General features: G+C 38.6%; 2 protein-coding genes across 15 annotated transcripts in view; one reads left to right on the top strand and one right to left on the bottom strand.

Moving 5' to 3' along the window:
• DNM1L (dynamin 1-like) overlaps positions 1–11933 on the top strand; it is a 35275-nt gene extending 23342 nt beyond the window's left edge. For 3 of the 14 annotated variants that reach the window (XM_014539220.1, XM_014539223.1, XM_014539221.1), the window contains 11 exons: positions 1154–1274; positions 1482–1637; positions 1883–1972; positions 3887–3979; positions 6405–6461; positions 7421–7498; positions 7760–7792; positions 9368–9544; positions 9707–9816; positions 9942–10101; positions 10267–10544. In XM_014539220.1, the coding sequence (XP_014394706.1) occupies positions 1154–1274; positions 1482–1637; positions 1883–1972; positions 3887–3979; positions 6405–6461; positions 7421–7498; positions 7760–7792; positions 9368–9544; positions 9707–9816; positions 9942–10101; positions 10267–10323 (1132 nt within the window). In that variant the 3' untranslated portion in view covers positions 10324–10544. Of the gene's footprint in view, positions 1–1153; positions 1275–1481; positions 1638–1882; positions 1973–3886; positions 3980–6404; positions 6462–7420; positions 7499–7759; positions 7793–9367; positions 9545–9706; positions 9817–9941; positions 10102–10266 lie in introns of all 14 variants that reach the window. The other 11 variants (XM_014539230.1, XM_014539231.1, XM_014539233.1 and 8 more) reach the window with 6 other exon arrangements.
• The window catches only part of YARS2 (tyrosyl-tRNA synthetase 2, mitochondrial), a 17016-nt gene continuing 700 nt past the window's right edge, over positions 11137–27452 (bottom strand). The window contains exons 2-6 of the mRNA XM_014539240.1: positions 27096–27447; positions 25956–26123; positions 17619–17774; positions 17128–17298; positions 11137–13289 (exon numbers count right to left, since the gene is read on the bottom strand). Of these exons, the coding sequence (XP_014394726.1) occupies positions 13130–13289; positions 17128–17298; positions 17619–17774; positions 25956–26123; positions 27096–27447 (1007 nt within the window). The 3' untranslated portion in view covers positions 11137–13129. The remainder of the gene's footprint in view (positions 13290–17127; positions 17299–17618; positions 17775–25955; positions 26124–27095; positions 27448–27452) is intronic.

The raw sequence follows: 27452 nt of genomic DNA on the forward strand, positions 1-27452 counted from the left end.
ACCATTTTTAAGCATATAATTCAGTGCCATTAATTACATTCAAAATATTGTACAGCCATCAAATATCTATTTCCAAAATGTTTCACCAGCCCAACAGAAACACTGTATCCATTTAAGTATTATATCCTTGCTCCTCTCTCCCCCAGCCCCTGAAAACCTCTAATTTACTTTGCCTCTTTGAATATGTCTATTCTAGATCTTTCATATAAGGGGGATGTAACATTTGTCCTTCTGTGTCTGGCTTATTTTATTTAGCATAATGTTAGGCTTGAATCTTTTGCGTGGACTACTGTAAGGAAATAGTGAATAGTGACGGTGAAAATAGAGAGAAAGGGGTGATTTGGGGAGACATAAAGACATCTGTAGAATTCAGCTGGACTTGAATAAAAAAAAAATAAAGGATAATACCAGGGGTTCTCGTCATTAAAATAAGAAATGCATGCCTAGTACATAGGCCTAGAGATTTAATTTGTTTAAAGCAGGACTGGTGGTCTGTGAGGTCCGAAAGGTTGGCGACTGCTGAACTATAGTCCAGTGGTTCAGAATGATTTCTGAGTTTTTAAATGGTTAGAAAAAAAATTTTAAGGAAAATTCAAATTTTAGTGTGCATAAGTCTTATTGGAACATAGCTGCTTATGTTTACATATTTTCTATAGCTGCTTTTGTGTCAGTAGCAGAGTTGAGTAGTTGTGACAGACAATTACGGCCTGAAAGGCCTAAAATATTATCTGGTACTTCATAGAAAAAGTTTGCCAAACTCTACTCTGGATTGTGAATAAACAGAAATAAGTAATATACTGTTTCTTGTCCTTAAGGAGTGCTTATAGTCTAGTTGAAGAAAACTAGGGCAGAGAAAAGATGCTTAATAGTTATCAAAACTGGTGTTTCCTGATGGAACAGGTGTGTGTGTGTGTGTGAATGCCTTTCATGAAATGACTCCTTTCCCCCATAAAAAACAACAACAGCCATAGAAACTGGTTCACAATGGAGTTGAGGACACATGGAAATAACAATGGCCTAAATGTAACTGTGTCTCTGAGACTTTCTCAGAAGATGAGTCAAGCTTAAAGCTTATAGAAAAATTTCTAACTTGCAGCTTCTTTCCCTTTTAGTAATACTAGAAACAATATAGTTCATTGTCATTGCCTTTCAGATGCGGTGGTGCTAGAATCTGTTACATTTTCCATGAGACTTTTGGGAGAACCTTAGAATCTGTTGACCCACTAGGTGGCCTTAACACTATTGACATATTGACTGCCATTAGAAATGCTACTGTGAGTATGTTTAACTCAGAATTTTTTGAAATGAGGTTAAACCTTTGTTTTCCTTTTTAACCCATATTGTACAGCTTCTTATTTTGCTCTCTTAGATAAAATTAGGAAGCACTTCTCATGAAAAATACCAAAATGTGATTCATTTTAACCTTTGGGAAGAACGAAAATGGTATGTAGCAATAAGAGCTTGAAATTTAATTTTTTTAGGGTCCCCGTCCAGCTTTGTTTGTGCCTGAAGTTTCATTTGAGTTACTGGTCAAGCGGCAGATCAAACGCCTGGAAGAGCCGAGCCTCCGCTGTGTGGAGCTGGTTCATGAGGAAATGCAAAGGATCATTCAGCATTGCAGCAATTACAGTACCCAGGTGACTGAGAAATGGAACAGGTGCAGAGTCGGTAGTAAAAGACACGATAGCGGTTTCATGGGGTGGGAGGAAATATGTAAATAAGATGGGCTATAAGTTAAAATATGCAGTTCCCTTAACTAAAAGTGGTTTGAAATAGCATATTTAAATGTAGATTCCAAATCAAATTCATTATTTCAGTGATTATTTAATTTCCCTTTAAACAAAATAGACCGTTATACTTTTCCTTCTTCTACCATATATAGGAGCTGTTGCGGTTTCCTAAACTTCATGATGCCATAGTTGAAGTAGTGACCTGTCTTCTTCGTAAACGGTTGCCAGTCACAAATGAAATGGTGAGCTATTATTTCACAAATCATCACTGTAGTTACTGTTAATAAAAATGTTTTTGTACAGCATTATGATTAGAGATTAGATGTAATGTGTAATTTGTGAAGGGGAAAATAAAGTGGATTTCAGTCTTATTTCAAAGGAAATTTCAATAATTCTGATACAAAGTGTATTTTTCTTTATATTTTAATCATTGTTAGTCTGCAGCCACAGGTTTTCATGACAAGTGAGTTACTGAGGTTTATGTTGAACACTGATCTAACAGAAAGTTTTATCTGAGCCTTTATAGCAAGCTCTTATTTTAACTATGATTTGTCCACTTCTATAGTGTGCTTGGTTGATGACCTAATACTTTAATATCATGGTTGCTTGCTTTAATTTTGTGTGTTGCTGCTATCCTTTAAAATGATGTAAATGCTGAAATTCATAGAAAAACAACAACAAAAGAAATATAAACATGTGAAATTGCCCTTTGACTGGGGTTTGTTTTTTGTTTTCCTTTCTGATTACTAAAAGTGCATTAGGGTTTCTCTTGGCTCAGGATGGCAAGCCCCGAAGGAGGTTCACTGAGAGGACAAAAGCATCCTTGGAAATAGAAAATGTTAGTGCTGCTAATTTTCCCGAGCAAGCATGACCCCCAGGTGACCTCAGACTCTACCCACTCATGTCACAGAATTGTTGGAATTTCATTTGAATAGATCCTTTTCACCTGGTTCTTGACCTTTTAGTGCTGTTCTGATACCTGACATTTGTCAGGACAGTGCAGATGAAATTACTGTAATCTCTCTGCAATACTGAAGTTCAATTAATTTCAACCTTCCTTTTTGATTATTGTCCCACTAGGATTTTGAACCCCATGTAATCTGTACTAATAATAGCCTAGGTGGTCGTCACGCCCTCACACCGTGATGCCCTCACGCGGTGATAATCCCACAATCCATCACCAGGAGGCTTCGTGTGCAGCGGGTGTGCATGGATGGGCAGAGACTTGACACTGCATGCGTGGCGTGGAGGCGGGGCCCGGCGGCCACTCCGCACGGCCAGGCCTGGGGGTCCTGTGGCCCCGTGAGGCGTGGAGGCGGGACCCCTGGCTCCGGCCTACCTCTTTGGGGCAATCCATTGAGGAGCCCCGGATGGATGGGCGGGGCCTACCTCTTTGGGGGATCGATCGTGAGGCTCCCGCACTGTGAGAAGGCACAGGCCAGGCTGGGGGAACACCACCCCTGCCCCCACCACCCAGTGCACAAATTTCATGCACTGGGCCTCTAGTTTATATTTAAACCAGGTGCTTCATAATTAATTATTCATTGCCTCAGGTCTTTAAATGTATTCTTCACCTAAAGTTCATATCTTTATATCTAGTTATGAAATGTTTTCTTAATGTTGAACCTGACCTAAAATTTTGACTTGGAATAATGAATGATCTGAGGTTTTAATACCAAACTTCATTAAGCTTTGGAACTTAGATTTGCATAAGGTAGGTAACATTTTTTCCCTAACAGAATACTTCTAACTACTTTAATCATTCCCCGCCCCCAGAAATGCAATCTCAGATGCTGAAATAGAAATAATCCAAAAGATAGAGCAAATTATTATTTGGCATAAGATTTATCAGTTTGGGTATAATTCTCAGATATTTATTTAGGCATCAGTTTCCTATACTTTTTTAAGAATTATCTGTTTAATAAATTACAGTGGGGCCTTGACTTACGAGTGTCCCGACTAACGAGTTTTTTGAGATACCAGCTGTCTATGGGCCGATTTTTTGCATTGAGTTGATAGAGTAATTTGAGTTAACGAGCTCGGTCTCGGAACGAATTAAACTCGTAAGTCAAGGCCCCACTGTATATATATGTAGTTTATTAAAGTAAAATAAGTTGGCATATTTTTGTATATAGCCTAATTTTATTTTTTTCTAGGTCCATAACTTAGTGGCAATTGAATTGGCTTATATCAACACAAAACATCCAGATTTTGCTGATGCTTGTGGGCTAATGAACAATAATATAGAGGTAAATGCAACTCGAATGATCATTTTTGAGAAAAAAAAAATGTCTTGTAACTCAGTTATATCAAATATATTGAGCATGGGGTAACTATAAAATATACCTGTACCATATTATTGTCTGTTATATGCTAAACAGTATGCCAAGGGTATTATATTCTTAAATTTAATTCTCAGAACCACCTGGAGGCATTCTTCTCATTTTCTGCTTATGAAACTGTAACTCAGAGAATCTGGGTTTCATTGATTTAGTGTTGAAGAACTGCCTGGCTCGACTGTGGCAACTGTTGTTGCAGTTTATTCAGGTTGAAGTGCGTAAAACAAAGTGAATGTTTAAAATTGTTTTCATTTGGCTCTGAAAGCTGTGAAAGAAACATTCCAAGATTACTACGTAATAGTAAATTTGGAAAAGCAGAGTACTCTTTTCACTGGGCTGGCTGCATTTCATGGACCTTTTTTTCCATTTGAGGTTAATGTAGCAATTACATAAGACCTCAGATGGAGCCTCGGCTGGTGGATATACGGCAACCGATTTGATGCTGTTTTTCTCCGCACTTTTATCCAAGAACAGTAAATTTTTCTGCTACTCCTTAATACAGTAGGACCTCACAGACCCTTCTATATCAAGTTTCCTCTTATGTATATGCATGGAAAGAATATTATAAATGTGGAATTTGGGAAATGGGGAGACCCTGGGTTATGACTTCAACCCTTTGGTTAAACTAACAGATGAGGAATCTGAGACCCACAGATGTAACAGCTGTTGCTTTAGTGCCTGTTTTGCTGGGCACTGTTGGAGGAAACAAGCACCTTCTCTTTAACAGGTACAGGGAACTGTTATTTAGCTGAAGTGACTCCTGTTGTCAGAAAATTCTAAAGTGCACATGAGTAAGGCCCTCAAGTTAAACATTGGAAAAGTAGACTAGATAATAGTTATGTTAAAATTAGCATGTAGACACTATGTTAGGATAGGATTTAGTTACTGTAGCATTGAAACCAACTTTATGTAAAATTGTGTCTGGAAGTTTTTGTAATTACAGACAAGGTCATTTATGATATTTAATTCTGATCAGTATTTTTCTACAAGTAAGTATATCTCTGGTTTTAATGACTCTGCACTGAAGAACTTTATGTGACTATTCTCATTTAATCTTTACAATAACCCTATGAGAGTAGATCGTTGGTGACCTGTGCAGTTATTAACAAAGCAAGAAAGCCATGACTGTTGGGCTATAGGCCAGCTAAGGTCATAACTTCTTGGTAACAGACTAGGGCAGTGATGGCGAACCTATAACACGCGTGTCAGAGGTGACGCGAACTCATTTTTTTGGTTGATTTTTCTTTGTTAAATGGCATTTAAATATATAAAATAAATATCAAAAATATAGTCTTTGTTTTACTATGGTTGCAAATATCAAAAAACTTTTATATATGTGACACGGCACCAGAGTTAAGTTAGGGTTTTTCAAAATGCTGACACGCCGAGCTCAAAAGGTTCGCCATCACTGGACTAGGGTGAGAATTTCTGGTCTTTGGATTTCCCTACTTTTTGCTTTGTGTCCCTCTTCAAAATGTACATTTTAATGTGTTAACTTAATCACTCCATGGGGAGAGAGGGGGAAGAAAATGGGTCAAATTTCAGTCAGAAAATTTTATTAGCCACAAAACATCATTGTGAAGCTTTATTAACTTTAATTTTTTTGCAAGTTTGAGAGTATTCATGAAATGCTCTCAATTTAGCAACAATTTTAACTAAATGCTTTCCTGTTATATTTGATGCTGCCTGCGAGTCATTATTAATGCCCACATCCTTATATATTTTCATAGTCTTGCAGCTATCATGGTGCTTGACATACAGGTGTTTATTCAGTACCTATTGATTTGAATGTAACAGTTTCTTTAGCTACTTGTACTAGAGTTACTTTGATATTAGCAAACTAGAAGAATGGGCAGTTAGTCTATTAAATCAGCCAAGTTACCGAAAGGACTGTCGGTTTTCAACTCTACATTTATATTCTGGAGAAGGTTTAGGGTAAAGAGAATGAACCATTCTTAAAGGATAACCTTTACCACAGATATTTCTAAAAGGTACGGTTTTGTGTGTGGGAGTTGTAGGAATATCACACAAAGCTTATATTTCATGAGATTCAATCCATGGCCCCTCATTTTAGAATCCCTGGTACAGGGGAGCCACTGTTACTGACAGTTGTATTGTATCCCTCAGGTGTGTTGGGGCAGAAAAAAAAAGATTGAGAAGCATTGGGTTAAATGATTTGTTTGTTTTAAAATATAATTATGGCATGAGTTCCAACAGTGAGAGGATATACTGTAAGTTATTCCATACTTTTCAATTAAGCTGAACATTTTTGAGTAGGCTTATATCTCAATGCTCTGATAATCACTTTTTTTTTTTTTGCTTGGTTGTTTTATAGGAACAAAGGAGAAACAGGCTAGCAAGAGAATTGCCTTCAGCTGTATCACGAGATAAGGTAAAAAACAATTTTTAAAGCTTAGTCCTATTAGGCAAAGATGGATTGGTAAGCCTCAGAATATTACTCCTAGGAGTAATTTTTTCTTTTTCTCCCTTTAATATTCCGTTGGAGCTATTTCATTCTTTGAGTACAGGTATGCAAGTTTTAAAAAGGCTTTGAACAATTTAAAGATAATGGTATTTTTACAGAGAACAGGTTGATGGTTGCCTGAGGGGATGAGGGTTGCGGAGCTGGGTGAAAAGGTGAAGGGACTGAGAGGTACAGATTGGTAGTCACAAAATAGTCATGGGAATGTAAAGTACAGCATAGGTATATAGTCAATAATATTGTAAAACTATGTATGGTGCCAGGTGGGTACTGGAAATATCAGGGGGGACTCTTTGTAAAGTATGATTATCTAACTTCCATGCTGAACACCTGAAACTATTACAAGATAATACCGAATGTAAACTGTAATTGAAAAATAAAATTTAAAAATATTTTTAATGCATAAAGGTGGATTTTAAGTGTCTAGCCTTATTTTTCTTAAAAATTCACATTGACTTTATCAACTTTGTAAAATTAGTTGAAATGACTAATGACTTTATTATAACAGGAAGGCTTTTTGGAGAGGGAGACAATATGCACATAACAGGTTAATACATGCAATAGTTGCATGTATAAAAATCCAATACCTTGAATTCTTTACCAGAAAAGATTTTACCAAATTCCAAAACTAAAAATGAAATTTTTGGATTTGGAATTTCCTTAGGTATGCATCTGAAAAAACCCTTTAACAAAGGTGACATTAGTACAAGAAATAAGGCAGAATGAACATTAATTTTATGACCCACGATTACTTTTGTTTTTCATGTTACTTTATTATTTTGATACAGACGGGAAAATTCACATTTATAGAATGTTTCTGAATGCATTTTGGCATCCTTGATTTTTTTCCCTGCATTTTTTGCCTTTAGTCTTCTAAAGTTCCAAGTGCTTTGGCACCTGCCTCCCAGGAGCCCTCCCCTGCTGCTTCTGCTGAGGCTGATGGCAAGGTCTGTTCTGATTCTTGGTCTAAGCCTGCATGCCTAGTTGTTTGGTTCTACATAATCATCTGAAAACAGTACACTGAAAAACAATATTAATATGGGCTATAAATAACAATGTATATTTATAAAATGCTTTTGCTTGCAATATAGAAAATGCATACAGAAAAAGAAGTTAAAGAGGAAATTATTCTGCACTTTTTGACTTTCAAGCCACTGATAATGAAATTTTGCTTGTTAAACTGCATGTTTTAACATATCTTTTAACAGTTAATTCAGGACAGCAGAAGAGAAACTAAAAATGTGAGTCTTGTTTCAGAATGGCAATGTTGGTTCTCACTGAAACACTGTTTCAAAACCATTGAAGAACCTGTCTGTACAGTGGCATCTAACTCGTTGTCTGTGTTATGTCTTTAATGTTGCTTTTATCTAACTAACCCCTTTAATTCTAGTTTTAATGTTGTTTTAAGTAATAACAATAATAGTATTTCCCACTGTTTTCTGTTACTGTCGAGAATAGTTTTGAATTTAATATTCTGGTTGGGAATTAAGATTCCAGAGATGAAAACTGTACTTTTGGATATCTGAGATCTGTCTAGTACTAATGGGTAATCCTCTCATGCTTCTTTCTTATGCTTCCATTCAGTTTGCACTTGTCACCCACCCTATATATGTAGCTTAACATAAGTCTCAACAGCTTAAGCACATTAATACAATTGGGGTCTTTGACAGTTTGAGACTTGTTGATTCCTGATAATCTTTTTAGGGGGAAATTATTAATCTGTAAATTTCAGAACCATTCATCTGGTTATTCTGCCACTTGGCTCCTTTCTTTATTGTCCAGATTAAGATTCTCAACTTCAAATAAAACCTGATAAATGTCTTGTTTTCTCTCAGCCCTGTGCTCAGACCTTAAGAGAACCATCTAACATCTAAATCATTGCTTATTATTTCACTCATGGCGTCACCCTGAATTTGCTTACTTAAGATTTTATTTGTTATACCATTCATGTACAGTTAACATTTTAAAATTAATGTGTAAATATACTGCCTATATTTAGATAAAGCTGATCTTAACTAACAGATAATTTTGGGTCAGAATAATACCCAAACTGACTTTTTAAACAGTTGTCATAACACTCACTTTTCTATTAAGTTTATATAAGCCATTTTAATTAATACCTATAAATTTTGGTTGTCGTTTTGGAGTCTAAGATCTTAAAGAGCATCTCATCTCTTAAATGTTGATGAACTACTATTTTTCTCATTTTCTTAGTCATTTTTCTTTGAGAAATCAAGGTTAAAAGTAGTTGTGATTAATGGTAGCACTAGATTTCTTTCAGCAGATCCTTTCTCAAGGATATAGATATTGAGGGAACCTGTGTGTATTTATGTCACATTTTAGGCAGCTTAAAGTCACTAAGAATCATGGGTATATTCTTGTTTCATTAAAAATGTCTCTATTTTTACGAGACATTTTTATTTGACTAAATGTAAAGTAACTTGAGTTCTTAGAACTTTTGGAGAGATCATAGTTCAACAGTGTTTAAGGTTACTTTGCGGAAATTAAGCCGAGTGGTAGTTCTGTGTTTCCTGCTTTTAATAAGCAGTCTTGTTTTTCAGGGCATCTTATATTTTTTTCTATAACCTAGTTTAAGAGGGTTTGGAAAAAAGGAAAAACTTTGAAAAGCTAGCAAATGCTAAAGAAGGCCATACATGCCACCCCATCTTTCTGACCTGTTATACCTCCAGCTAGGTATTGGATGTGTGTTCGCCTTGACTGCTGTCAAAGAAAACGAACTTTGTTTAGTTATGATCAGATCTCATATGGTTGGTAGAGATTTTGGAGCATATGGTGTGTGTGTGGGTTTTTTTTAGGTTTTATCTGGAGGTGGTGGGGTTGGAGATGCTGTTCAAGAACCAACAACAGGCAACTGGAGAGGAATGCTGAAAACTTCAAAAGCTGAAGAGTTATTAGCTGAAGAAAAATCAAAACCAATTCCAATTATGCCAGCTAGTCCACAGAAAGGCCATGCTGTGAATCTGTTGGATGTGGTAAGCCATGAGAATTTGGTTGAGGACTAATAAGATAATTACTAGGAAAACACTATTAAAGACAAAAGGAACTAAAAGTCTCAAAAACTCAATGAATTTTGAATGCCAAATATTGCCATTTCAAAATGACACAAAAGTGGTATTTTTTTTCATCCCATTTAGCCGGTTCCTGTTGCACGCAAACTATCTGCCCGTGAGCAGCGAGATTGTGAAGTTATTGAACGACTCATCAAATCTTACTTTCTTATTGTCAGAAAGAACATTCAAGACAGGTTAGTAGTACATGATGTAAATCAGACTGCTGGATGATTCTGTGATCTGTTTTGAAAATTCATGCATTTTTAAAATTTTAGGTTTTTATTCTAAATCAAATGGATCATCTTGTTTTGTTTTGCAGTGTGCCAAAGGCAGTAATGCATTTTTTGGTTAATCATGTGAAAGATACTCTTCAGAGTGAGTTAGTAGGACAGCTGTATAAATCATCCTTATTGGATGATCTTCTGACTGAATCTGAAGACATGGCACAACGTAGGAAAGAAGCAGCTGATATGCTAAAGGTATTCCTGTTACTTTATTTAAACATCTGTTAAAAATGCATTCTGATTCTTGAGTGCAACTATGGTCTTCATATGATGTTGGTAATTATTAGAGTCTCAGATAGATACTGGTTAGTATAAATCAACCACATAATAGAATTATAATTTTTATCTTCTTTAATGCAGGCATTACAAGGAGCAGGTCAAATTATTGCTGAAATCAGAGAGACTCATCTTTGGTGAAGAGAACTACGTAAGACTGAGACTTTGTTGACTCGAAAGTTACTGCCTACTTGAGTAGATTTTTATTTATGAACTCCTATGTATTGCAATGGTATGAACTGCTCATGTGAAGACTGGCTATACACTGAAAACTGTACTCTGTATTACAGAATGAAATCACACAATCCAAATAAATGGCTGTTTCTAAAGTTTCCCAGTATATATAAAATACATCAGCTCTTTCTTGTGATAGTTTCATTTGAACTTAAAAAGAAATGCTAATGTTCTCATTGTACAAGCAGCTTACCCGTGTAATCTGTTAGTAGTCTTAACGCTGCTACCACAGTCCTTCAAGAAGAACGCACCAAGACATTTCATACGACTGTACTGCATGCATTATATAAGCTGGTCTGGCTTTGAAAGATGCGGGTTGACAAGTTACTCATAGTCACTGTATTCCACCTGTCCTTATTAGTTCTATCTCTGCAACCTTTGATGTGTTAGTCAGAAAGGTGGATGTACAGAGGATCTCTAACAATGACAATGATGCAGTGTGCATAATGGGTAGCTTAAGAGCCCTTCCATTTCTTGGTCCACATGGCCCTAGTGCATTAAAATATCTGATTCTTACCCAAACCTAGAAGCACGTACTACATTTTCCTGTATTAAAAACAAACACCTACACTTGATTTTATAGTAAGACTTAGAGGCTCTAAAAAAATTCAGATATATCTTAAAATTGCGGCACTTAACACCATGCTCTTACTTGGAGGGGGGACTTAAAACCAAATTCTGTGCTAGATCAGTAATATTAGATGATAATTGTTACTTTTGCTTCACACCAACAAAATTAGCATAGAGGTGTGACAATACTGGTGGAGCCTTATTTAAAAAAACAACAACCATGCTGACACACTCCTAATGGCTTATAGACAACTAATTTGCATTCAGGAGTGAGGTTTAGAACATATATTTTATTAAAATTCCTCAGGTGATTTTTGATATGAATTACATTATAAATGTTAAGATAATGGTCAAAATTCTTAAGGCATCTAGCAGATATTAAAATTTCTTTTTAAGTTACAATATTTATGAAGGACTATTGACAATATAAATACATCTGTTAACTTTAGGTACCCATTTACTAAGAAACAGGCTCACCAACTTATCTCAAACATAAAAAAACCCAGATTCAGATCTTGATAGAATACATCGTATCAAAATGTTTGTTAGTGCACTTTAAAATCACTCTGCCATCTTTAAACATTAGCTTTGAATTATACCCCTCCATGTTTACTTACTTTAGACAGATTAGATAACTACTGTTTTAGCCTTTTGAATTTATAAGGGGGGGAAACCCTTCTAACACATCTTTCTCCAGTATATCAAACAGATTTCCAATTAAAAAATGTTCCCTTTAAAGACATGCTATGGTAATGCACTTTCTAGTACTACATACCTTGTACTAGTACAAAGAAAAATAGGCAAGAGAAACCTTTGTTGGCTCTAAACTGGGTTAAGTTCTGAAATGTGGAGATGATCTATGACATTTATAATGGATACCTGTATGTTCTTGCTGTGTAAATAAAATTGCTGGTATGAAATGACATTAAAGTTTATCAATAAATGAATTCTTCCTCACTTTACTCCCAGAAAAAGGTTTAGATAAACTCTAGCTTTTTAACTTACAAATCTAATACAGTGTATATTGTATCAAAGTTTTGACTTTCTTACTACATCTCCATTTTTGCATATAAAGACAGTGACTTTCTCTAAGTAATCCAGGTAGCAAATGGCTAGAACTTGAACATTAAAGCCACCCTTTGCTGCCTGTAAGGTTTTCTAGAGTAAATTTGGTTATGAACCATTCTGTATGTTTGTGCCTTTCACTTGATCCTCAGGGAAATGGATTTGTCATATGTGGAAATTTAAGTTCTGGAGATTTAATTTGCCTAAACTATGTAGAGCTTAACTAAGTCTTGATAGGAAATCCTTTAAATTTGACCTGAAAACTTCCCTTACCCGAGTATCTTTTGATATTCTCATATAATTGGATAGTTGGTATAACATAATATTTGCCTCTTTTACTTCTTTGGTTACTTAAGTTTTCAGTTTATCTCAAGTTGTAATCTGGTGGGGGACAGAAGTTGAAACTTAAAACTAATTTAAAAGTTTTTAAATTTATAAAATATTGCTACCTCAGTAGTTTGACAAAATAAGGTGGTGAGTAAATTTAGTTCCACTGAAACACAGGTAAGGAAATGGAAAATAATTAGAAACTTTCTGAAAAGTCAAGTACTGAATTTTAATCTTTTCTAAGAACTGTATTTGGTTCCTAAACAACAACAAAAATCAGTTTCCAGTACTAGATTTCTAATGTGGATGCTAGAGGCACTGCTGGTTTTAATACAGACATTAGCGAGATCAGTGAGATATATATACTTGATATAAAAGTATCTGCAATTCCTTAGGTTACCTCTTTTTCATTGTTCCTCATGTCCAAAAAGGAGAGCAAGATAGGACTGGAAAGACAGCATTTAGTTTTTTCATAAAGTATAATTTTTAAAACATACTAACTCTGGAAACCATGGTTTTCTATGGTAGTCCTTAATGTTTAAGGATCAAGAAATAAAATCCCATCATTTAGACAAACAACTTATTAACCAACCTATATAAATAATGAAATTACTCACACTGTGAGGCCTAGAGTATATACTCCATTCTCTGCTGATTGGCGTAAGTGAAGGAATGTTAAGTTCTGGAGCCAACCTTTCGTATGTCTTGAGAATGAATGACGGTAAGTTTGAATCATCAGAAGGATTTTCCATCATAGTTGAAGCCATTTTATAATGTAGAAATTCCTTTTTCCTATTTTAAGTAATGAAAGTCCATTCTTAAGAATATGTTGTCCAACAACCAAAACACTCTCTGGATTTGTTACTTGTCTGTGATTTATACTGACTCCGCCTTCTGTTATCATCCGATACCTAAAAACAGAAATATTTAGTAACTACATAAATCCAACCACTGTTGATCTTTCCCCATAATACAGATACATCATTATTGTTTTTCATTTAAATTTCAGGGGCTCTCCAGTTGAAACCTTTTAGCACTAAATCACTGAATTTATCTTCACTTTCACTGGATTATGTCTCCTTTTAATGTTCTTCTAAAGGAGGTTTAAGGCATAATAGGCTTCTTGTTTCCTAGCGAAAAAGAGCTGGGATATCTCATCTCTTGATAGAACTGTTTAGTGGGTTTAACAAAGTGAATTGGAATAATGGATCACTTTCTGGAGGGCGCCCCCTACCTTGGGGAGAAAAATCACAGAAAAGAAACTTCCAGGGCATCGCTGCTTTTAATGAGATACAAGTGAATACAGGAAGTCCTCGCTTAATATTGTTCATAGGTTCTTGGAAACTGACTTTAAGCGAAACAACATTTAACAAAACCAATTTTATCATAGGCTGAATGATAATAGAGTTAAGTTCCTATGGCATATTTCTGGTCACAAAAATATCACAAAACTTCTAACTACAGACTCAGAACACTTATAATATTAAACACTGAAATAACTGAGTTATATATACATTTAAGATCAATAAAGACGAGACCAGCCCTGACCGGTTTTGCTCAGTGGATAGAGCGTCGGCCTGAGGACTGAAGGGTCCCAGGTTCGATTCTGGTCAAGGGCATGTACCTTGGTTGCGGGCACATCCCCGGTGGGGTGTGTGCAGGAGGCAGCTGATCGATGTTTCTCACTCATCGATGTTTCTGACTCTCTATCCCTCTCCCTTCCTCTCTGTAAAAAAATCAATAAAATATATTTAAAAATAAATAAAATCTCAATCCCTTCTTTAAAAAACAAACAAAAAAAACAAGACCAACCCCCTAATGCCAATTCAGGGTTGCCCGTGGCTGGAGCTTTCCCCAGCCCAGCAGCTCAGAGTGCAAAAGCAGGCACCAACCGTGGACAGGACGCCCTTCCATTGCAGGGCATGTGTGTGCACATGCATGTGCATACACATACATACACACACACACACACATTCAGACTGGGACAATGTAGACACGACTCGTGCACATCTTTGGGATGTGGGAGGAAACCGGGGTGGGGTCCCTGGTAACCCCCCCAAAGACATGGGGAGATCATACAAACTCCACACAGTGGGCCTGGCCAGAAACTGTCCTGTTTTTTCTCATCAACATAATGAAATGACTTTATTTGAGGACCTGCTGTTACTGGGATGTGGGAGGAAACCGGGGTCCCTGGAAACCCGCACAAAGATGGGGAGATCATACAGACTCCACACAGTGGGCCTGGCCAGAAACTCCTGTTTTTTCTCATTAACATAATGAAATGACTTTATTTGAGGACCTGCTGTTACAGTATTAGCTACAGAGATTTTTAAGAAACTTGCTTATGAAATTGGAAAACCCTTTCAAATTATATTCTGAGTATATGCAAATAAGGGCAAATTTTGTTAAAACACAAAGCAAAACTCTTTTAAAAAGTTGGCTAATTTCAGAAATACAAAATCAATACACTAATAAATTATAGATTACTAAAAAGTTTTTGCTGGCCTATGTAAAGTAATTAGGTTTTATTCAAGTTATTTATGCAATTCATTCAATAAACATTTACAGAGCTCTACTATGCACTAAATGTAAATAGAATATAGCAAACTAGTGGAGAGAGGCAAACAAATGAACAATTCTGGCACACTGATCAAATGCTGTCATGAGCTACGAGCACTAGGAGTGCACCGAGGGGTGGGGATTGGAAGTTTTCCTGAAAGAAGAGTCACTGAAACTGGGAGGAAGTTGCAGTTATTTTCCTGAACAGTGAGGAAACATGGGAGTAGCCAGAAGGAGGTGAGATTTCAGTAGAGGGCTAGCGCATGAAAGGCCTTGGAAGTCCTTGCAAGGCAAATCTCGGTTTTATCTGAATATGTTACCGAAGTTAAGAAACTACTATGCATGGTTTTAGCTCAACAGTAAATGATTTAATATTTAGGAACAAATTTTCTCTTACAAAGCGTTATTTTAAGCTGTTTGCTATTGTTTCCAGATCATGGTCTACATTTTGTTTAAAAGCACAAGCTTATACAATCTAAAAAAATGTATTATTTAGAACTCTGGCTAAATCAGATATGGCGTCATCTTAAGTAGCAGTAAAACTTTTGTTATTAGTAAATAAACCACTAGAACAGTTCAGAAGGAAATGAAAAATGCTTCCACAGGGAGGAAAAGGCTTAGAACCACTGACTCACTGTGGGGAAGTGCATGATACCACCCTCAGTTCAGTGAATATTAACTAAACTAGCATATCAGGAAATCAATAAGGTGGAGTGGCAGGTGATACAAAGAGAGACAATGGATATTTTCTCCTTATAGAGAAATCTAAACTCTTTGAGATAGAGGCAAATAATACAGAATAATTGGGGGGAAAAACACACCCACCAACTATAATATAACAAATGTCCTTCATAACCATGAACATGGACTGATAACTGTTTGACTTATGCTAGAACTCCTGTAGGTGAGGGACCCAGGGTCTTTTGGCCAACTAATGCTTCTTCTACATCACAGTTTCATTTATAAATGGGTAAGCATCAAATATAAGCCCTATGACACCTTATGGAACACCTTACTCCCTAATAATACCACATAACTGAGGAATTTAAATATTCTACCTGCTTCCTGAATAAGAAAATAAAATTCAAAAGAGGAATAACTGTATGTAGTTTATAATAGTCTTAGGAAGTTATATCACATGCTTACTTGTTTTCTGAAATTCAACTAATATTTTAATAAGGTTGGATAACCATTCTACTCCCCCAAATAAAGAGGATACAGACTGAAATGAGAGGGTTCATGTGGCTCTGTCCACTTAGGGCCTCTGTTCTTGTGACCTTCTCAAACTGTGACCATCCTGAGCTGACAGATCTGACTGTACTTATTTAATACTAGAGGCCCAATGCACGAAATTTGTGCAAGAGTAGGCCTTCCTTCCCCTGGCTGCTAACACTGGCTTCCCTTGCAGCCCCGGCTTCATCCGAAAGGTTGTCCAGAAGTATGTCTGGTCTAATTAGCATATTATGACACAGGCTTCCCTTGCAGCCCCGGCTTCGTCCGAAAGGTTGTCCGGAAGTATGTCTGGTCTAATTAGCATATTATGCTTTTATTATTATAGATACTGATTACTTAAATGCAAGCCTTTTCCAATGCTGGAGAACAAATTGACTGGGTTCCATTTAATAAGAAGCAGTATAGTAGTACTTGACTTCATAGGAAATTTAAGCTATTTTCAGCAATAAGCTGAAAATTAAGCTATTATCACCATTAATCTCAGTTTTCACTTTATTCTCAGACCAGCAGTTCTCAACCTGTGGGTCGCGACCCCTTTGGGGGTCGAACAACCCTTTCACAGGGGTCGCCTAAGACCATCGGAAAACACATATATAATTACATATTGTTTTTGTGATTAATTACTATGCTTTAATTATGTTCAATTTGTAACAATGAAAATTCATCCTGCATATCAGATATTTACATTACGATTCATAACAGTAGCAAAATTACAGTTATGAAGTAGCAACGAAAATAATTTTATGGTTGGGGGTCACCACAACATGAGGAACTGTATTAAAGGGTCGCGGCATTAGGAAGGTTGAGAACCACTATTCTCAGACCAACATAACTCCTAGAAGAAATGAGACACCATTAATGAATTATCAGGAAAACACGCTGTGGAAACATATGCTGTGAATTATAACATTTAATAGTGAATTAACTATGAATCTGAAAGTTAAGTAATCTTACCCCCGGGGACCATCTGGAATGGCATTAGCTTTGCGGCACGTATCTAGGACGCTTGTTCCAGGGTCAAGAACTAATTCAGAAAATGAAGCTTCTTTAAACAACTCTTTTAACTCTTGATCAGACATGACCTCCAGTGCATCTACGCTACTGTGATAAAGGGCTTGTGTACACCTGAAAAACAGTTTGAGGACAACATCATGCGACTGCTTATTCAGATACACATCCTAATACACAGTAACCAATTATGAAGTCCCCACTATGTTCTAGACTGAAAGTTTCTGAAACAGCAACATTTACCTGGTATAGTTTATCAACTTAATTCAGGATTGTCTTTTTTATGATAAAGAGAGGCTATCTGAAAGCAACTATAGCCCACACTGATAATCCTTCTTAGCAGTGAAGGACAACTTGAAAGCAGCGCGGCTCTAAATTTTCCCAAGTCTACTATTAACTAAAGAACTTCATCAGTGTTCATTATTGGGAAAGGTCACCTTTTAGCAGAATCCAGCCCTTCTTGCCCATGAACCAGCTTCGTGACTTCTGCAGCAAGCCGTTTCTGAGGACCCCGCTTTTCTGGCTCTTTGACGTGCAGCTGCATTACGTGGTCAATCTCCGGAAGGGGCAGAAAAGTGAAGAGCCTCAGGTACCTTCGGGACAAAAAATAAAGTGTTACATTTAGATCACATACCGAGTTTTTATCTCTGGCTCCCTTTACTTTTAAAATTATTCTTAATTGTGAAACATAACAATTATGCAGAAATGTACTGGACATAAGACAATCATACACATGCCACCCAGACTGAAGGTGTTACTATTTTGCCATCTTTGTTTCACATCTTTATTTATTTATTTTTTAACAAATGTTTTTTTAAAAAAAACCTGATTTTAGAAAAAGAAGGGAGAGGGAGAGAGAAAGAAACATCAATCAGCAGCCTCCTGCACACCTCCTAATGGGGAACAAGCCTGCAATCCAGGCATGTGCCCTGACTGGGAATCCCATGCTTGACCTCTGGGTGCATGGGATGATGCTCAATTAACCGAGACACACTGGCCAGAGCATGATCTTTCTTTCTTTAAAAGTCACAAAATAACAAAGGTATAGATGAAGGCCCCAGCCCCATCATATTCTCCTCTTGCCCCCAGAGATAATCACCAATCTAAATTTGTGTGCATTCTTCCCAAACATGTTTTTATTTTACACTTTTGTTTTTCACGTATGTGTATATTATATTTTGTGTTCACCATCCAGTCAAGTCTCCTTCCATCACTATTTACCCTCCTTTTACCTTCTTCACCCCGCCCCCCCATATCCCTTCCCCCTTGGTAATCACCATACTGTTGTCTGTGTCAATGAGGTGTTGGTTTTTTCTTAATTCCTTTCACCTTTTTCTCCCAGTCTTCATAACCCTCCCCTCTAACAGCTTTCAGTTTATTCTATGTATCTATGAGTCTGTTTCTATTTTATTTTGTTCATTAGATTCCACATCTAAGTGAAATCACATGGTATTTGTCTCTCTCTGACTGGCTCATTTTACTTAGCACAATACTTCTGCAGGTCCATCCATGCTGTCGCAAAAGGTAAGATTTTCTTCTTCCTTCTTCCTTCTTTTTTACAGCTGAGTAGTATTCCACTGTGCAAATGTACCACAGCTTTTTTGTCTACTCTTCTACTGATGGGCACTTGCACTGCTTCCAAATCTTGGCTATTGTAAATAACACTGCAGTCTTCTGAATCGGTGTTTTGTATTTCTTCAGACAGTCCCAGAAGTGGGATCACTGGGTCGTATGGCAATTCTCTGTAGGCCTTAGGTTTCTTTTGGGTAAGAGCAAGACAATGGGACTTTGATTTTTTACATTTCTGCCAGAGATCTAGTATAAAGTGTACCTGAATAACTTCTGAATCAGTGTTTTGTATTTCTTCAGACATAGTCCCAGAAGTGGGATCACTGGGTCGTATGGCAGTTCTCTGTAGGCCTTAGGTTTCTTTTGGGTAAAAGCAAGACAATGGGACTTTGATTTTTCACGTTTCTGCCAGAGATCTAGTATAAAGTGTACCTGAATAAAAGTTTATCTACACGTGGGAGAACACATATTGGCAACGTAGGTATCATATATGATTATTGTGAAAAGAAATATAAAGAACAGCTTAGTAATTGATCAATTTTTAATGTTGTATTAATGAAAAATGCTGTCCATGATACTGTTTTTTGGTAGCTATGTGACTATTGAATTTGTGGTCAACTAAACTTCATGGAGAAATTTTTGCAGCACTGGTATCCATATTATGAATCATTGGAACAAGAAATGAGGAATTAACCAATTCCTTCTATTCATCCTTAAATTTTGATTCTGACATATTCCTTCTAAATTTGTCATCTTGCTAAGAGAAAGGTCTGAGATGGATTAAACTGATGTGTTCAGAGCATTTCAGCCCAAAGCAGCAGAATGTAAATTCTTTTCAAGTGGACACAGAACATTTTCTAGGATCGATCACATGTTAGGATATAAAACAAGTCTCAATTCATATTAAACATCTTCTTTGACCATAACATGAAACTAGAAATCAATCACAAGAAAAACACTGAAAAACATACAAAGACATGGAAACTAACTAACATGGTACTAAACAATGAATGGGTTAACAATGAGGTCAAGGAAGAAATCAAAAGATACATCAAAACAAATAAAAATGAGAATACAATGGCCCAAATCTATGGGATACAGTGAGAGCAGTCCTAAGGGGGAAATTAATAGCATTACAGGAAATAAGAAAAATCTCAAACAATCTAATTTTAAACTTAAAGAAATTAGAAAACAGTAACAAAGTCCAAAGTGAGTAGAAGAAAGGAAATAAAAGATCAGAGCAGAAATAAATAAATTAGAGTCTAAAAAAAAATACAAAAGATTAATGAAACCAAGAACTGGTTCTTTGAAAAGATAAAAAGATTGATAAAGCTTTAACCAAACTCATTAAGAAACAGAGGACTCAAATAAATAAAATCAGAAATGAAAGACAAGAAGTAATAAGTGACTCTGCAGAAATACAAAGGATTGTAAAAAAATATTACGAACAACAATATATGCCTGCAAATTAAACAATCTGGACTAAATGGATATTCCTAGCAACATACTATCTTCTAAAACTAAAGCAGGAAGAATCAGAAAATCTGAATAGAGAGATTACAACTAATGAGGTTGAGGCAGTAATAAAAAAACTCCCAACAAACAAAAGTCTTGGATTGGATGACTTCACAAGTGAATTTTACCAAACATTTACTCAAAGGAGAACTAACACCTATCCTTCTCAAACTATCCCAAAAGACTCAAGAGGCGGGAGGACTCCCAAGCTCCTTTTACGAAGCCAAAATTATCCTAATTCCAAAGGCAGATAAAGACACTACAAAGAAAGAAAATTATAAGCCAATATTCCTGATGATCATAGAGCTAAAATCCTCAACAAAATATTAACAAACCAGAGGTAGCAATTCATTAAAGAGATTATATGCCATGATCAAGTGGGCTTTATTCTGAGCATGCAAGGCTGGTACAATATCTGCAACTCAATAAACATGATACACAACATAACAAAATAAAGAACAAAAATCACACGATCATATCAATAGATGCACCCACTGATAAAAATCCAGCACTCATTTTTGATAAAAATTCTCAGCAAAGAGGGAACATACTTCAATGTAATAAAGGCCATAGATAACAAACCCACAAACAACATCATATTCAGTGGCAAAAACTAATAGTGTTTTCCGCCCTGACCGGTTTGGCTCAGTGGATAGAGCATCAGCCTGTGGACTCAAGGGTCCCAGGTTCGATTCCGGTCAAGGGCATGTACCTTGGTTACGGTCACATCCCCAGTAGGGAGTGTGCAGGAGGCAGCTGGTCGATGTTTCTCTCTCATCGATGTTTCTAACTCTCTATCCCTCTCCCTTCCTCTCTGTGAAAAATCAATAAAATATATTTAAAACAAACAAACAAACTAATAGTGTTTTCCTTAAGAACAGAACAAGACAGGGATGTCCACTTTCACCACTCTTATGCAGCACTGTGCTGGAAGTCCTGGCCACAGCAACCAGACAAGAAGAAATAAAAGGCATCCAAATTGAAAAGGAAAAAGTAAAATTGTCATTATTTGTAGATGACATGATACTGTATACAGAGAACCCTAAAGATTTCACCAAAAAACAAACAAAAAACCTACACAAAAACCCTACTAAAACTGATAAACGAATTCACCAAAATAAATACCCAGAAATCAGTTGTATTTTATACACCAATAATGAACTATAAGAAAACAATCCCATTTACAATTGCATTAAAAAAAATACCTTGGAATAAATTTAACCAAGGATGTAAACGACTTGTGCTTGGAAAATGATAAAACATTGAAGAAAGGAACAGAAAAAGATATAAATAAGTGGAAGCATATACTGTAGTTCATGGATAGGAAGACTTAAAATCATTAAAATGTCCATACTATCCAAAGCAATCTATCGATTCAACATAATTCCTATCAAGATACCAATGTCATATTTCACAGAACTAGAACAAATATTCCAAAAATCCATATAGAATCACAAAAGACCTCAAATATCCTCAACAATCTTGAGAAAGAAGAACAAAATTGGAGGAACCATGCTGTCTGATATCAAACTATACTACAAGGCCATAGTAATAAAAAACAGCATGGTACTGGCATAAAAACAGACATATACATCAATGGACCAGAATAGAGAGCTCAGAAACAAACCCATTCCTTTATGGTCAATTAACAATCTACAAAGGAGGCAAAAATGTACATGGGATATAGTCTATTCAAAGACATCCATCTTGAATAAACATACTGCCAATTGTACAGGGGTGGGCAAAGGTTTATAGTTGTTCGTGTGGAAATAATAACACAACAATAAACTCTGTTTCGTGTACTCACAACTGTGAACTTATTATCGCCTTATAGTTTGGTCTGGCCAATGGCTAAGGGACACTTTTCTCATATATAGACAAGCCCATTTGGGGTGCCCAGCTAGGGAAGGAGTCCCCAATTCCTATCATTGTAACTCGTTTCTGCTCATACTAACCGCTCTATGCCAGAAGACATTTTCAACAATATCGTAGACTCCCTCACTGAGCCCTCCACACTCTGCATGGTACAGACTTCTCAGGGTAGCAACCCTTCCCAACCAGCTTGAGAAATGGACTCTATAATCTCAGGTCACTAGGGAATTCATGTTCTAACAACTTGGGCTCAAATGAGGGGACTTCCTTTCTCTTTTGTGGCAGCCAAAGGTATGATAGACAATTGCATTTTCTGCTCCCAAACCAAACAATGGAAGCTATCTACATGAGGACATATTCCCTTGGGGAGATTGACCATGCTCCCACTAGCTGATTGATTTCACTGCCCACTGCCCTCCTTCTGCTGGGGCTTCCAGATATGCCTCCACAATCATTAAATACTTATACCAGACTCCCCTTGGGAACTCTCACTCACTGAGCATCACAACAGCCTTTTCAGACACTCCTTAAATTACTTTCAGGCAAGTGGTTCCCAAAATGGACTGAACTCTTGCCCAAACCCTCATCTTGCTTAATTCTCACACCCTGGGGAACTACATACCCCATATACCAACTATCATACACTCCTCCAAATCCCACCTTTGGTGTCCTCTGGGAGTCAAGCTTTTACCTCCATGACAGCATCCATTTATTTTTCCTCAGGCTCATCTTCCCCTTTCTGCTATGCTTTTCCATCATCTTGCCATCTGCTTCACGTTGATGACTTGATTGAGGATGGGTAGTCCAATATGAGCCCCTCATCAATAAATGACCCCTAGCCCATGACCAAGACCCCAACTGGACACCCACATGGGAGGGTCACCAACCCACTAGTGGCAACCACTCCAGAGGACCGCACCCCTAGTGAGATGGACTTATCACTAGAGAGGACAATGCTTCAGGTGATATCACCCCAGCTCAAGAGTTTGCCATTGGAGATGATTATGCCCCCTACACTAGAGATGACACCCCAGGGACATATCACCATGTCAGAGGCCTCACCACTTGCCCAAATGGCCCCACTCCCTAGTCCACCTCAAACTTGGCAAAATGCTTAAATGGAGACTAAGACTTTGCAGGAACAATGGACTAAACGTATTGTCCTGATTCCAATCAGGGGACTCATTGGAATATTTTCCGAATTTGCCTGGTGTTTACCAGCTGACCCTACCCTATACCAAGGTGCCTGCAAACTGTGAGGACATCATCTGCCTACTGCACCATTGCATCAAATCTCCCCGCTGTGGCAAGCTGAAATGTGCATTCGGAGCCAGACTGTTCCCCTGCTAGAAATACCACCAATTTAGACTGCTTGCCCTCACCTGTTTATTTCCTTAATAGAGGCCCAGCGCACCATTACATCGTGTGGGTAGGGTCCCTAGGCCTAGCCTCCTGCGACCTGGGCCATTTTCTGCCCATTCACCAGTCTCCAGGCTGAATGCCGCCTCTGCCGCCAGGCTGTGAGGCCATTGGGACCACCAGCTCATCCCCGGCTGCTCCGGGGCTCAGGCCTGCAGGAAATGGGTGCCGGAGACTTCACCTCCATGTGCGTGCGCTGGGCTGGCCACTGATGGAACCTGCTGCCTGCTTGGGGCTGCTCACGCGAGGGCCGCTGCCTCCGACACTGCTGCTGGGGCTTGAGGTGCTGACGGAGGCTGTGGGGTGTGCCTGCGACCTACCTGTCCTGGCGTGAGTGGCCCTGAGCGGGCAGTGCCTTCCATCAGTGGCCGGCCCGGTGCACGTGCATGGAGGTGAAGTTGCTGGCACCTGCTTTCCCGCAGGCCTGAGCCCCCGAGCAGCTGGGGATGAGCTGATGATCCCAACGGCCTGACAGCCAGCCCAGTCCTCCCACCACCCACCCGGGTTCTCCGGTTCACCATCGCTGATCCATCTGAGCCTGTGGGCCGGGGAGAGGGACCAAGAGGTCAGCAGTTCAGCCTGCTCGCCAGTCGTGCCCTGCCCCCCGCTGCCACTTGCGGGCCGGGGAGGGAGGGACCAAGAGGTGGTCAATGCCACCTCAAGGCGACCGGTCCTTTGGTCGTTTTGGTCGTGACACCTCTTGGTCTTTTATTATTATGATATTACATTCCTTGGGCAAGACATGTCACACAACAATTACCCACTTTCAAAAAATGTTTTAGATAAATGGACAACTTCATGAATAGACACACCATTAATTTGACACATAGGGAAATAAAAGAGAAGATTGGGGACGGGAAGTCAGAGCTCAAATACAATAAACCCTCGATTTTGCAGACCTGGATTTAACAGACTTTGGATTTATTAGACAAAATCTGGTCCACGTGTCATATGTGAAAATTAACACCCTGTAAATTTTAAAATGCTTTTAACCAAGATTTGTTTATAATTACATTAACGGGTTATTTTTTTGTTATTAATTCAGTTATTTTTAAATATATTTTATTGATTTTTTTACAGAGATGAAGGGAGAGGGATAGAGAGTTAGAAACATCAATGAGAGAGAAACATCAATCAGCTGCCTCCTGCACACTCCCTACTGGGGATGTGCCTGCAACCAAGGTACGTGCCCTTGACCGAATTGAACCTGGGACCCTTGAGTCCGAAGGCTGACGCTCTATCCACTGAGCCAAACCGGTTAGGGCCGTGGTTGGCAAACCGCGGCTTGTGAGCCACATGCAGCTCTTTGGCCCCTTGAGTGTGGCTCTTCCATCCACTGAGCCAAACCAGTTAGGGCCGTGGTCGGCAAACCGCTGCTTGCGAGCCACATGAGGCTCTTTGGCCCCTTAAGTGTGGCTCTTCCACAAAATACCACGTGCGGGCACGCACATACAGTGCGAATGAAACTTCGTGGCTCATGCGCAGAAGTCAGTATTTTGTGGAAGAGCAGGTATTTTGTGGAAGAGCCACACTCAAGGGGCCAAAGAGCTGCATGTAGCTCGCGAGCCGCAGCTTGCCGAGCCACAGTTTGCCGACCACTGGGTTAGGGCAATTCAGTTATTTTTAATAAATTCTAGTGAATACATACATTGGAAAAAACACTAGTAATTTTGCCTACATAAATATTACGTATCTACAACAATAGTCTGTATATTTAAATGCAAGAGTCACTGCTTGTAAACAATGTTCAGGGAATGATCACACCGAATCAAGCTTGGTAATTGGTTCTGTTGTCGAATGGCATGACTTTCTGCAGCAGTTTTAACCAGTGCCAGCTGCTGTTCCCATGTGCGCTAGGCCACGCCCCAGCTGAGGGCATTTGTTTAGTCACAGTAACTGGTGAATGCACACATTTACTAGACCTATTCAGTATAAATTTAAAATTACAATATATATGGAAAACTTTTCTGTAAAATTAAACTTTTCATACATAATTTTAATTACACAAACGTGTCTACAAAAGTAAAAACAAGTAAACTAATTTGTCAATTTCTAACATACACATTCGGAAAACCTACTTTATTATATACTGGACTTGCAGCTTTAATGGACACCCCTTCACCAGAATTTGTCTTTATATATCAAGGTTTTACTGTACTTGCCAGATGCAGATCAGGATCTTGGATCTAAGTTTTCTAGCAACCACAGTGGTTTTCTGCCTTAACCAACAAAAGTGTTTAACTTCAGGACAGTTAAAGTTACAATGTTCTGTGTTGCAATTGTTTATGCCTTTAATAGAATCTAACTTAAAAAACAACAACAACCAAGCATACATAGAGATTCAATGCTAAAATCGTATCATGAGCTTAATTTTTCTCAGCACACTATTCAGAACTCACCTTTCTACCGAATCATCTGGCTGCCTGACAAAGAATTGATACAGTTCAAATGGAGATGTCTTATCCCTGCTCAGCCACACAGCATTGCCAGCAGACTTTCCCAGTTTTGCTCCAGTTGTACTTGTAATCAGAGGAAGAGTGATTCCAAATACGTCTTCTCCAGTCAACCTATGCATAAAGGAAAACTTCATGATGTGTTTCAGGCACAGGTGATGGCAGATTCTGCTAATCACGCTTCAAATTTCCGGGCGGTCTCTTGCTCTAAGACAACGGTTCTCAACCTTGGCTGCACATTAGAATCACCTGGGAATCTTTTTTAAATCCTGATTTCTGGGCCTCATCCTCCGGAAATTCTGTTTCTTTGTTATGGGGTGGGGCCACAACATTAGTAACAAAGAAACAGAATGTCCGGAGGATGAGGCCCAGGAATCAGGATTTTAACAAGATTCCCCGGTGATTCTAATGTGCAGCCAAGGTTGAGAACCACTGCTCTAAGAAAACTTCTGTGACCTCTTACAGCTTTCACAGCATTCACTCTATTCTGGCATTTGTCGTTCTGAATAGCAATTGAACCAGTGACTCTGGGCAGGCCAAGGGGAGGTGCTGCTTAAGAGGGAGAAGCCAAGGGGATGTGCTCCTTAAGAGGGAGAAGCCAAGGGGAGGTGCTGCTAACGGGGGAGTCAGGTGGAGACACTAAAGGAGTTAACTTAAAGGGACTTTTAAAAAAATGAGTAGCACATGGGCTAGCCCTGTGGCTCATCCCTCGCTTCACGGAAGGTGCCGAGCTAAAGCAGAGGCTACTCAAGGAAGCCTATATACTTGCTTAGGTATAAACGAAGAAAAGCAGTTTCTCAAATCAGAAACACAAAGAGCTACTTAGGGGAATGAAAACATACAATCCTGACTAGTGGTCTATTTCCCGAAGAGCTCTAGGCTACCTCCCATACCTAACACTAACTCAGCCCTCTAGTTCTCATTGGCCGATGATAATGTTAACACCATTGCAGACCCTTACTGGGGGGAAAACCAACAAGGGCGTGGACGGCGGGCGTCACTTCACAATCCTAACAGTGCATCGCCGGCTATTTCGCGTGTCAATGATCTGGTCCCAGGATTTCTCCAGGGCCGAGAGACGCTTACTTGTTGATGAACTCGTATCCCGACGTGATATTGCCCAGCTGATCAGATCCGCCCAGCTGCACCCGGCATCCGTAACGCTGAAACAAGTAGTAGAAATCGTAGGCCTGGAGCACCTGGTACAAGAACTCGGCCAAGCTCATGCCCTCCGGGCTCTTGAGCCGGGTCTGGACGCTCAGCCGGCTCAGCAGCGTGCCCATGCGGAAGTGGCCGCCCACCGCCGCCAGGAAGTCCACCAGGTGCTGCTCCTGGTACCAGGCCGAGTTGTCCAGCACCGTGAAGCTGCCCCAGGCTCGCCCATTGGAGAAGAGCTGCTGGTGATGCGCTGCCAGGGCCTCGAGCCCTCGGCGCAGGGCGCGC

The sequence above is a fragment of the Myotis brandtii genome, unplaced genomic scaffold, assembly GCF_000412655.1.
Source record: "Myotis brandtii unplaced genomic scaffold, ASM41265v1 scaffold209, whole genome shotgun sequence".
Taxonomy (NCBI): domain Eukaryota; kingdom Metazoa; phylum Chordata; class Mammalia; order Chiroptera; family Vespertilionidae; genus Myotis; species Myotis brandtii.